The following is an 11,799-nucleotide window of genomic DNA, read 5'->3' as shown; positions in this document are numbered from 1 at the left end:
CTTCGATAGCAAAGGCCGTCGAGATCTTGGTCTAGAAAATGTTGGTTCCAGTGTTCTCGTCCAAATCAGCAGCAGCGTTATTCTCGATGTCTTCGTCTTCTCTACTGGCTCCTCTAAGCTCTTCGTAGAATGACTTCGTGACTCGGCTAGGAACAGTATCCCGTGAAAAGAGATTCGACGCCATGGCACAACAACGATCTACCGACTGGAAAGCGATTCGGGTGAGCTGCCGTAGGCGTCGAGGCTCATGATCGGAAGGGAGAAAACAAGGATCTTGGGTTGAAGATGGTTCTGTGATAAAGACAAAAGATTCCTGTGGCTGCCAGCACGACCAGCCTTCAGCCAGAGTTGAGAGAGACGTGTCGTTGAAAGGGAGTAGGCGATGGAGATCGCTTCATCCGAGAAGACGAAGAGGCAAGCGTCGTCGTTGTGACCTCAAGACAGCGCGCGGGGCAGATGAAGTAATAGATGCGGTCACGCTACCGCGAAATCTTCAGCTCTGGTAGCTACCGGATCTGGGTTTGGTAGACTGACCTTGTTGTTGCATCCATGAGGGTTTGGTACGACAGTCAGGTTGCTAACCAGCGTGATGCAGCCTGGGGATCTTATCGGAGAATGACGTTTGGAGAGCCATGCCACATGATGGGGTCAGGCACCCCTGCAAGGTCTCCACTTTGCACGAGACCCTTGATGAATGTCGGTGGCCAGAGCTCGGACTATCCATTTATGAGCTAGAAGGCTGTGTAGATCACGCCGCTGAGAGCTCATCATTTTCGACGGCTCACGCATTGAACAAGTGGTACTATGATCTGGCCATCCACGAACACACACCATCCAGCTCAAGTCCATGAATCGCAATTAGGTCATACGTTCTTCTGTGGCCTATAAATTTTGGCACTCACACGATCCCGTCTGGGTCAACCGAGATGGACGCGGCGACCTCACACTCCTCCGGGTCCTCCCCAGCTCTCTCGAAGGGTCCAAACCCATTGTCCTCAAAGGCCACTGCAATTTTGTCCACTTCCTACGCCGATTCCGAGTTCCGAGAGGCATTGGCTCTTCTAGATGAGAAGCAAATAAACAACCAGCCTCGCGTGCGGCGACAGGTGCGTCTGGATCTTCAGAAGGAGATGATCGAGTGTAATGGCGAGATTATCAATGACTTTGGGCGTGTTGCCGATGTGAGTTTCAATCTTCTAACAGCTCGCCTGGTCCACGTACTGATCTATGATACCAGCAATTGCGTCGGGTACGCCACACCCTTAATCAACTGAATGAGGCGTACGATGAGATGCGAGGGCCAATAGCTACGTCGCATACACAGACGACACCTGTGCTTCAGGATGCTGCTTTGTTGATACAGCAGCGAGAGGACGTTGCCACCAAACAACAGCTTCTTGCAGCGTTTTGTGGCCACTTCTTATTTACCAATGATGAAATCGCCACACTGACCTCGTCGGCAGAACCTGTGAACGAGGACTACTTTGCCGCACTGGCCAGAGCCAAGAAAGTCAGTTCGGATTGCGAGGCCCTGTTAGGCTTCGAGAACCAGAACCTTGGTTTGGAGATCATGGAACAGACCTCGAAGAACCTGAACCTGGCTTTCCAAAAACTATACAAATGGGTGCAGAAGGAGTTCAAAACGCTCAACCTTGAGAACCCACAACTGAATACTTCGATCCGCCGCGCGATCCGGGTCCTTTCGGAAAGACCTTCGCTCTTCCAGGGATGCCTCGACTATTTTGCCGACGCTAGGCATCGCATTCTGTCTGATGCGTTTCACACTGCTCTGACGGGCACGTCGAGTACTGGACAACATGACAACACAGTGAAGCCCATCGAAATGGCCGCGCACGATCCTCTGCGCTACGTTGGCGACATGCTTGCGTGGGTTCACTCTGCCGCAGTCGGTGAACGAGAAGCACTCGAAACTCTTTTTATGGCGGACGTTGATGAGATCGCCAAAGGCCTGCAAACAGGCCGCGCAACAGAACTATGGCAGCTCGTTGATAATACCGAAGACTCCGACATACAAGCTTTCGATGGTCTCAAGGCCTTGAACGAGCTTGTTGATCGAGACGTGTCAGCGGTAGCCAGGATATTGCGACAACGTGTCGAACAAGTCATTCAATCCAATGAAGACACAATTCTGTCCTATAAGCTAGCGAATCTTCTGGGCTTCTACCGCTTCACGTTCGCGAAGCTTTTGGGCGATACTTCTGGGCTCTTGGACCTCTTGGCTGGCCTGGAGACCGAGGCGTTGAGACAGTTCAGATCCTTGGTGCGCGATCATATTGCTAGGTTGCAGGGGGATTTTCAGCAGACGCCGTCGGATTTGGGGCCACCAGAGTTTCTTCTCAATGCGCTCGAGCAGCTGAAAACCATCATGCAAACGTACGAAACGTCCATGACCGGCTCAACGGACCGTGAGAGCGACTTCCAGCCTATCTTGGCTGAATCATTCGAACCATTCATCGCGGGCTGTGAAAGCATGGCTAGGGGAGCAGGGTCTCTCCAAGGTGCCATCTTCATCGTGAACTGCTTGATGGCAGCGAAGTCTTCATTGCAGCCATTTGACTTTACGCGGAATCGAGTGCGTGTGCTTAAGGAGAGGGTCGGGGAGGAGTCCAAAACACTTTTGGCGAGCCAATATCAGTTCCTTCGACATGCCTCCGGGCTCGAGGAAATGATCAGCGCACTCGAGAACCTAACGGCAGATGCTGAAGGTGTCCAAAGACTGCGGCTGCTTGAACCAATGCAACCTGATGCCTTGCGACGTGCTAGTCTTACACTCGACGACTTCTTGCCATCAGCGCTCATAGACGCTGCAGACCAGGTCCAGCATGTGCAAGATCCTAACCTAGCTCGCGAAGTGACAGAAAAGGCTGCCTTGCGGTTCTGTCAAGATTTCGAACATATTGAGGAGATGCTCCTTGCAGCAGACTCTATGGGCGACGTTGATGCAAGCTCAGCAGCAGATGGCATTGCTGAGTCACAGTCACTCCGGGCATTATTTCCCAGAACAACTGGAGAGATCCAAGTCTTACTTTCGTAGCTCAAATAACAATTCAATTCGGAGGTTTGATGCCAAGTCAATGACGTAGACTCAGGCTTCCTAGGGCCGTGGTGATCTTCAAGTGTTGGAACGAGCGGCATGAAGACCATGCAAATACGGATAGCTATACCTGTCGCAGACACATAGGTGGACTTGAGTTCAGTGGGAAGAGAATGCGGATACGCAATCCGGATGCGAGACAATCATGTAATGCGGCTGGTTTGTGCCTTGCGAGCTGTGGACGAAGGCGTATAGCGTCGTCAGCCCCCAGCCAAGGGAGCCCGTATCTCAAAGCAGACCAAGCGCAAACAGCGACGTCATATCACAATCCACCACCAACCTCACTTGCCCACCTTTGCTCTGCAGCTGCAAAGCAGCCTAATCGAATCCCTACCACCCAAACCTCGACAAATCCGAAGACCACAATAACGGTTGCTCAATACACATCTCTAAAGGTGTTTCGCATGCACTGTCAAGACGTCGGTTCATGATCAGTGCGCCTGTGTGGCTATGCCCGCACTCGTAACCCAAGCGGACCACAAGCCTAACTCGATATACCTTCAACTTCCAGCCCCCCCAGAGCAGTAGACAAGCGAATAGCAGAAACGCCTCTTTACACCTGGACACCCCGTCATGCCCCGGCGGTCTTGATGCGATGTCACACAATAGGGGCCTGGCCATACTGCAAAAGACGTACGATGACAGTTACCTGAAATGCTCAACGGCAGTCTATTACGAGAGTCAGGTTCGCGAGTGCTCCTTTTGTTTCTGTTGATCGAGAGTGTACTAATGCATTACTTTTCGACAGGGTAACGAAGAAGATGCGATGCGATGTTGGCGTAATGCCTTGGACGAAATCCTAAGTCACCATTCCAGCAAAGTCCTCCCTAACTATACTCCGAGGTCTGAAACCGAGGCGGCTCTGGTCGACTCCTTGTTGCAGCTCGAACTGCAATGCAAAGAGCGTATCGATCTACTAGAAGCCTTGCGTATGTCTCGGCAGGAAGCACCAAGGTCTTCCACACCGGCGCGTTCTGCCGCTGCAAACTTTACGAGCCCACCTAACATGGCAGTCTCGAGCCCAACATCTGCGCGCGGCTGGATCGGTCAAGGCACCATCCCAGCAGCGACGTATCCCGAATTATCACGCCCTGCCTTGCCCAGTAGACCCTCATTGCCGAATCGGACATCTTCGGAACGAGCTGTCGTGAGTGGAAATGCATCAGGTTCCGGCTCCGGCCCCGAAGCTGGAGTGCTGCCATCTCCGGGTTCCGCACGAACATATTCGGCGAACAACACGAAGGAGATAATGCGTTCGCCCAGCCCTGAAAAGCACACCATGAGAACTACACTGCGCAGCGCGAGACCGGGAGAAAAGACAACCAAGCTTTCCCGCAAGTCTGCCAAATCTGAGGGTCCAGGAGCAAGCAAGGCCGCTACACTTGCATGGAGTGCCTTGACTTCGAAAGACCGGCTCTTGCGAGGGTTAGGCTCTGGTAGTGAGCCTGTATCTTCCAGTTCAAGCCCTCGGCAAAGCAACGAGCAGCCCAAGAAAAGTGCAGGTGTCTCCACTCTGCAATGGGATATCCATACACGGAGGCTCGTCACGCCTCGGGATATGGATGCGGCGTTGGCCGATGGGTCACGTCCTACAAGATGTTCTGAAGAGTTCTCTTACGACCGGCCATCCGCTTTGTCGGTCAGCGCGGCTTCGAGTGCTCTGAATTCCGTCTCCATTCAAGATTCGTCATCGCTGGAGCTCGCTACGCCAAAACATGATCGCATATCCCGATCTCGCAATGCCGCACTATCAGTCCCGGCCGCTAGGGCAGCGCGAAAAGAGGGAACGAGCCATTCCGATATTGATGAGGCACATGACCGACGCAAGAGCACCTCAGATTCTGGCATTAGGCGAAAGGCTGTTGGAGAAGGCCCGAAGCGTACAGAACCTTCTTCTTCAAGCGGACAAGTACGAGACAGGTCCGCGAAAGCGGTCGCGAATCAAGCAGTGAGAAGACTTCGTGCATCATCGCGAGATTCGAGCGCCTCCGAAAACTCAAGTCACCAGACGTCGCCACAGAGGCCAACCAGAAGGGGGCCCAAAGGGAAGCGAAAGGAGGATGCAATTGTTGCTGACACAGACGCGAAGTCATCTGACGGATCAGATGCTGGGGAACTTTCTCCACATAAGACGGAATGGAAGCAACGCAAGAAAGCTATCCTGAAAACCCTGCCACCAGGAGTGGATGAAGGGGCTGCCAAACAGATTTTGAACGAGATTGTTGTGAAGGGCGACGAGGTTCATTGGAGCGATGTCGCCGGGCTTGAGATAGCAAAGAACGCGCTGCGAGAGGCAGTGGTCTACCCTTTCCTGCGGCCAGACCTTTTCATGGGTTTACGAGAACCAGCTCGCGGCATGCTTCTTTTTGGCCCTCCTGGCACTGGCAAGACGATGCTTGCTCGGGCGGTCGCAACAGAATCTCGATCAACGTTTTTCTCAATCTCCGCCAGCAGTCTCACGAGCAAGTATCTCGGGGAGTCAGAAAAGCTGGTTCGCGCACTTTTCTCCTTGGCGAAGGAACTGGCCCCTAGTATTATCTTTGTCGATGAGATTGATTCCCTCCTCTCCCAGAGATCAGGTTCGGGCGAACACGAGGCAACGCGACGCATCAAGACGGAATTCCTGATCCAGTGGAGCGACCTACAGCGTGCAGCAGCCGGTAGGGCACCTGACGAGTTGGACAAGTCTCGTGGAGATGCGAACCGTGTTCTGGTTCTTGCTGCTACTAATCTCCCTTGGGCTATCGACGAAGCTGCACGTCGACGTTTTGTTCGCCGTCAATACATTCCCCTTCCTGAGCCAGAGACGAGGTCTACGCAGCTCAGAACGTTGCTCAGTCAGCAGAAACATGGCTTGTCAGATTATGACGTCGAAGAACTGGTCAAACTCACGGATGGTAAGATTTCTTCAACATAGGAATGCTTTGTTTCGTTCGTGTCGGTCGGAAAACTAACGCAACCTCATTTACAAATAGGCTTTTCGGGCTCTGACATCACTGCCCTAGCAAAAGACGCAGCGATGGGTCCTCTCAGGTCGTTAGGCGAGGCACTCCTGCACATGACGATGGACGACATTCGTCCTATATCTATAATTGACTTCAAGGCTAGCTTGACAAACATTCGGCCTAGTGTCAGCAAGACTGGTCTTAAGGAGTACGAGGATTGGGCGCAGGAGTTCGGTGAACGGGGTGGGTGACAGCAGTATCACGAACCGCATGCCAAGCTGGGGCCCTTCGCTATGAAATCGGCAAGATTGGTGCACTGGAGTTCTGGGGCTATGACGGCGCAAATGGATCCGAGGCTGGAGATGGTTCCAGAGTCTTTCTATGATATACACTGGTATACAGAATGTACATATACAAGCAGCCCTACGCAAAGTACCGGCGTCAATGCTGAAGCAAAGCCTTCATCATCGCTCTGCTAGGGGTGTGTACATGAGCTGACATATGTACGCCGAGCGTGAGTGCTGTCAACCCCGGTCAACTAAGACCACCCAACACCTCCCCTGCTCACGAAGCATCAGCGTGCGCCTCTTCGTTGCGAGCTCGGAGTCGCTCTGCCTTCTCGAGCAATTTCGCCTCTCTAGCTTCATTTCTCCTAGACTCCCTTCGCACGTCCTTCTCGGCCTTCTTTTGGTCTCGCAGAGCTATCCGCTCTTCTGCAGATGGCACAGGGGGTCGGTCCTCAATGGGGATTCCGAACGGAGCAATGATTTGTTTCACAACATGTCGCTTATGCTGAGATGTCGGCCAGCCGGGCATGATCGAGACAACATCACCGGTGCGCAGAGAAGAGTTTGGGTCGTGTACGAGATAGCTTTTGGGGGTCGTAAACATCTGTGAGAAGCCTGGATTAGCATCACGTCAGGGTTCATACCGCTGTCAGTGTGCCTACCTTTTGAACCTTGCGGTTGTATTTTTGCCCGCCAACGCGTACTTTGACAGTCTTCTGCATGAGCCCCGCTGATACAACGACTCCGTGGAGCTCCTTCACGACTTGCTGGGCTGCTTTCGTCACAGGATACGCCATGTTGAAGGGTTTGGTCCCAAACTGGGCGGGCGGGACGAAAGGGCGTCAGTGTATATGTGCGGATATTCGGGCGCTTGGCTGCTCGTCGGAGATGTGTGTGCTTGCCGATCTGGTTGTCGTGACGGCAGAGGGTGTGGGATGTCGTGCACTGCTGGTGAACCTCGATCCCTTGCAGACGAAGTTGTATTCTGAATTGTTCAGGTACGGCAGCCACCTCGGGCCCACTATTGTTCTGAGATGGCTGACAACTGTGGCTCAATGGGGGATATGGCGCTAGCGACGAGATGTTCCTACACAGTGCATCCACTGCCACGCAAAAATATCTTATCGCGGGGTGTTGAGTGGTCAAGGTGCTTCGCTACCGAGGATGTACCTTCTTTGTACAGTCCTAATTTAGCCTGCCTTTTAGGTGAGGTTACCTGCGTTGATTTTCACGAGACAGAAATTTGTCCTCAATTCGGCATTCTGTCTCCTTTCGTTTTGGAGAATTGAAAGACTTCCCCACCAATTCAAGTTTACCTCTACTTCGACATCATGGCAAGCCCCGAAGGTCGTGCCGCTGTTGCGGGAGTAAAACGTCCCCGTAAGTAATACTCCCCCATGGTCTATGAACAAGCAAGCGCGCGTTGGTGCGTACGGTACGGGCAGAGAGCCTGCTCAAGGCAGCCAGAGCTGCAGATCGACGGCCCGAGATTGCCAGTGTAGGCGGTTTAGTGGCAGGGCCTCAAAGCTGCCGTCTTTTTCGCCTATATCTCACGCATCGGGCCCAGACCAGGGTTGATGACAGCCTCTTTTCTGCGATCGTTGTGCTTCATCTTTTCCGCCCTTTCGTGCGCGGGGCAAATTTACGCTTGCACGCACGTTTTTCCTGTTTTTTCACGGAGGGCGTCCATTCGCTGACATGTCTCATGATTCCGCAGGCACGCAGTCTCTCCCGCCCCCCTCCCTTCCTCAGCTCGTTGCGGAACAACATGTTCCGATCACTCCCGCCGACAAGGACAGCAAGAGACTGATCGTTGTGCTTTCGAACGCAAGTCTCGAGACTTACAAGGCATCCCACGGAGGTGCTGGCCGCAATGGCATCCAAGCGCGAAGAAAAATATTCTCTCCTCAACAGCGATGAACATATTGGCATCATGCGTAAGATGAACCGGGACATTAGTGACGCCCGGCCAGATATCACACACCAGGTCCGAACTTCCCACCCTCTGCGGCGGCGCGCTCAACCGCGTCGCAGCCGGCATTGCATGCCTCCGTCTGCATCCAACATGCTGACTTGACTGACTTAGTGCCTCTTGACTCTGCTGGACTCGCCGATCAACAAGGCCGGGAAACTCCAGATCTACATTCACACAGCAAAGGGGGTACTGATTGAAGTGTCGCCTTCGGTCCGTATCCCTCGAACCTTCAAGCGCTTCGCCGGTCTCATGGTTCAACTTCTGCACCGCCTGTCGATTCGCTCGACCAACTCACAGGAGAAACTCTTGCGCGTCATCCAGAACCCCATCACTGATCATCTCCCGCCTAATTGCCGCAAGGTCACGCTCAGTTTCGACGCGCCCCTGGTAAAAGTGAGAGACTACGTTGACACGCTCGGTCCGAAGGAGAGCATCTGCGTCTTTGTTGGCGCCATGGCCAAGGGCGCTGATACGTTTGCTGACGGTCTCGTGGACGAGAAGATTGCCATAAGCAACTTCAGCTTGTCTGCCAGTGTGGCCTGCAGCAAGTTCTGCCACGCCGCCGAGGACTCGTGGGATGTTCTCTGAGTATCACGTGCAGTTTGGCGGCGGCAACAATGCAGCTGCAGCAAGAGCAGGGCGAGCACGGAACATGCCATGACTTGATTCAGCTGTTCCAGACAGGGCAGAAGAGGGCGTTCAACCAGGAACTCTTGGCGGGTTTGCCGTTCCCACGTGCCAATTCAACCTAGGCTATCGTGTCTTTTGTCGATCGGAGGAGGATGAGTCTTCGTTTGCACCTTGATCTTTACTGCGGACAAGTGACTGCCTGGTAAGCCTCATTGTCGCCGGCACCCTTAAGGAGGGGCGCATGGTATGCCACATGTGTTCTTCTACAGGGCGTGACGGAGATGGAGAACACCAGGTGCGAGACGGTGAGTGCTCGAGAGAGGCGACGATGTTCGCTCGAGGCATACCGTGCACAAATTGTGCCTACCCTTTTGCACTGGCTTGACCGGCCATAGTGTTCGCTTCTCTGGCTGGGAAAGGGGATGCAATATAGGTAATGTGAGTGGATGCAGGGGCCCAGACCGCCCGCAGTGCCAGTAAATGTAGAACAATCAAGAGATACTCGGCAGAACCCAGAGCGGACAAGTCTTGTGTGGGCTATGTTCTAGACAAATGACGTGAGGCGGAGCATACTCGTTGGCATTCGTCTCGTGCCCAGTCTGGTGACGAACAGTTAGGCATACTTTGATGCGGCATGTTGCTGCCCGGTCACCTCTCACCAGTATCACTGCGCCGACCGTGTGGTGCTGGGCCAGTCAGTACGAATTCGGGTAGGCTCGGGGGTACGGTAGTATGGACACGTAGTGAGGGCCGTCATGATACCGCGCTCGTACTGGTCGTCTGGTGGGGGGCGGTTGGATAGGGGGCCCAGGTCGCGACCCCTTCGATGAGGCGGCAGGCCGAGCGGCCTATCACGAAGTACGACCAAGCTGAGGAGCCCAAGACTCCAAGTGGGTAGTGGAGGGTTCGAACAGTATCCTCTCGCTTCTCCTCTATGGGTACAACGTGAACGAGCATGCAGCTGCAGCGAGGGCTCGGATGGCCCCGCGGTGGCCGCCCAACCCGCCCTATTCGTTGTAAGCGCTCCATTCGCTGCACCCACGACTCGAAGGGGGCTGGCGGGTCAGACGATTCGGCGGGTGAGGGGAGGGGCAGGCCAAAGAGAGGCGGTCGGTCTCCCGACTCTCCTTCTGGCAGCAAACAAGTAGGTACGTAGGGAGGCAAGCGGGCAAGCGGGCAAGCGGGCAGGCAAGCGACGGACGAGGCGGGTTTGGCGGCTGGCACTTGCTCACTCATTCATTGGGAGCGACGAGTGATCAGGACCGACCGAGCCTGAGCCCTTCCCGCCTGCTCGTTGGGGTCTAGATTCCATCCAGGTACAGCATGCGTTCACTTGCCCTGGCTACTTCATCTGTCTTCGTTCGGACCTTAGGTACCTGGGGTATATATGAGCATTCTAGGACCCGACATCGCCTGATGATTGCCGCCGACTTGCTTGACATCAGCCTTCTACGACAACCACAGCAGCATCATTCTTGTTCATTTTAATTTCTCCCAACTCTTTTCTCTCCGTTTTTTTTTCAACACTATTTAGGTCATCCTCTTCGAATCTTGATCCGCCCCAAAATCTTGGCTCACACTCCACGGTCGCACAGCACGAGGTTCCAGCCATTGACTACTGGCACACCAGGATTACTCGCCCTAGCCCAATGCTGCCCTTCTTTGAGGTCTCTCACTTGCCGTCTTCATCCTCTTTCTACTCGGCGGTTCTGCAGCCGCTGGGTCTGTATTACATTTCCGCGGCATCTCAACCCGGCGACGAAGTCGCTACAGTGCCCGCACCCACGCCGTCATCGCCACCGTCATCCTCTGCGACTGCGCCTGCGCCTGCGTCTGAGAAGCTTCCGGCGGCCATCACGTACGGCACCTCCTCACCGCCGGTGCCTGTTTTTCAGATTCGGGAAGCCCATCATCCAAGACTCTCGAACGTCACCTTTTCCGCTGCTTCGACTCAAACGGTGGCTGACTTCCACGCATTTGCCATTCGGGCGAACCCGCCTTTGTCCGGGGTTGTGACAGCGGCACCGTCCGTGACCTCTCAGGGACCGGGACTCGGGCTTGGCCTAGCACACGACTCACAAGCTCACCGCGGTTGTGGCGACTGGACCCGCACGTCGATCACCGATCTCGACGGCAACATCATGGACGTGGTCTATCAAGACCCCTCTTCTCGTGCCCCTGCTGCCCCTTCTCAGCATGGCGGCTCAGTAGCTGGCACCCATCGGAGTTTTTCTACACATGAAGAATCGAGCCGCATCCTCGACTGGAACTTTGACGTAGCGGCCTCTGATCACAACCCGTGGGTCGGCCAGCAGCCCGGATCCGCCTCCGTGGTTTCTGCCCGTACAGTCCGCCCCGGGACTGAGCCCTGTACTGTTCTGCGCCGCAGCGTCACAACCTCCATTATCGAGCAGCAGCCCATCGCTACAGCACGCGATACTTCCTCGGGGTTCGACACCACGACCGTCGTTGGCGCGTTACTTGGCGCCGCCGCTGGTGCTGCCGCTGGTGCCGCCTTGACCTACAGCATGCTGAGGGGCGAGCGGGAGCGAGCTCCACGCCAGGAGTTCGCCGTGCCTCCCCCCGTTATTCGAAGGTCTACGTATCCCGATCGACTCCCAGCCCTGCAAGACGGTGGCCGCTACGTTGAGGTCGAGCGCACTGTCGAAAAGATTCGCTACCCGGAGCCTATGCTGCTCTTACCGACCACCGTCCGGCACCGCAATATCTGGCCAAGTACAGCCATGCCAATGCACCCCGTGACCCGGCCGCCGAACAACAACTACGATGACGGGCGTAGCCGTCAAAATCACCGGATCCGTCGGTTTCCTTTCGGGGGGCTCGCCC

At 54.7% G+C, this 11,799-nt stretch overlaps 4 protein-coding genes across 4 annotated transcripts; 3 read left to right on the top strand and 1 right to left on the bottom strand.

Annotated features, from left to right (window-relative positions):
• Positions 1-926: 926 nt before the first annotated feature.
• VDBG_09684 (conserved hypothetical protein) lies at positions 927-3,079 on the top strand (the record flags this gene model as incomplete). Its single annotated transcript, XM_002999918.1, has 2 exons — positions 927-1,181; positions 1,238-3,079. The coding sequence occupies 2 exons, from the start codon at positions 927-929 to the stop codon at positions 3,053-3,055; spliced, it is 2,073 nt and encodes a 690-aa protein (XP_002999964.1).
• Positions 3,080-3,881: 802 nt separating this feature from the next.
• Positions 3,882-6,523, top strand: VDBG_09683 (SAP1; the record flags this gene model as incomplete). Its single annotated transcript, XM_002999917.1, has 2 exons — positions 3,882-6,012; positions 6,091-6,523. 2 exons carry the CDS (start codon positions 3,882-3,884, stop codon positions 6,309-6,311), a joined length of 2,352 nt encoding a protein of 783 aa, XP_002999963.1.
• Positions 6,370-7,307, bottom strand: VDBG_09682 (conserved hypothetical protein; the record flags this gene model as incomplete). Its single annotated transcript, XM_002999916.1, has 2 exons — positions 6,370-6,951; positions 7,010-7,307. The coding sequence occupies 2 exons, from the start codon at positions 7,142-7,144 to the stop codon at positions 6,625-6,627; spliced, it is 462 nt and encodes a 153-aa protein (XP_002999962.1).
• A 330-nt stretch (positions 7,308-7,637) lies between these two features.
• VDBG_09681 (nucleolar essential protein) lies at positions 7,638-8,910 on the top strand (the record flags this gene model as incomplete). The annotated part of the gene is made up of 3 exons (XM_002999915.1): positions 7,638-7,727; positions 8,065-8,334; positions 8,434-8,910. 2 exons carry the CDS (start codon positions 8,221-8,223, stop codon positions 8,908-8,910), a joined length of 591 nt encoding a protein of 196 aa, XP_002999961.1.
• Between the last annotated feature and the right edge of the window lie 2,889 nt (positions 8,911-11,799).

This window comes from Verticillium alfalfae, genomic scaffold (genome assembly GCF_000150825.1).
Source record: "Verticillium alfalfae VaMs.102 supercont1.16 genomic scaffold, whole genome shotgun sequence".
NCBI classification, from domain to species: domain Eukaryota; kingdom Fungi; phylum Ascomycota; class Sordariomycetes; order Glomerellales; family Plectosphaerellaceae; genus Verticillium; species Verticillium alfalfae.
The sequence above is the reverse complement of the archived record's forward strand: the minus strand, read 5'-3'. Positions and strand labels throughout refer to the sequence as shown.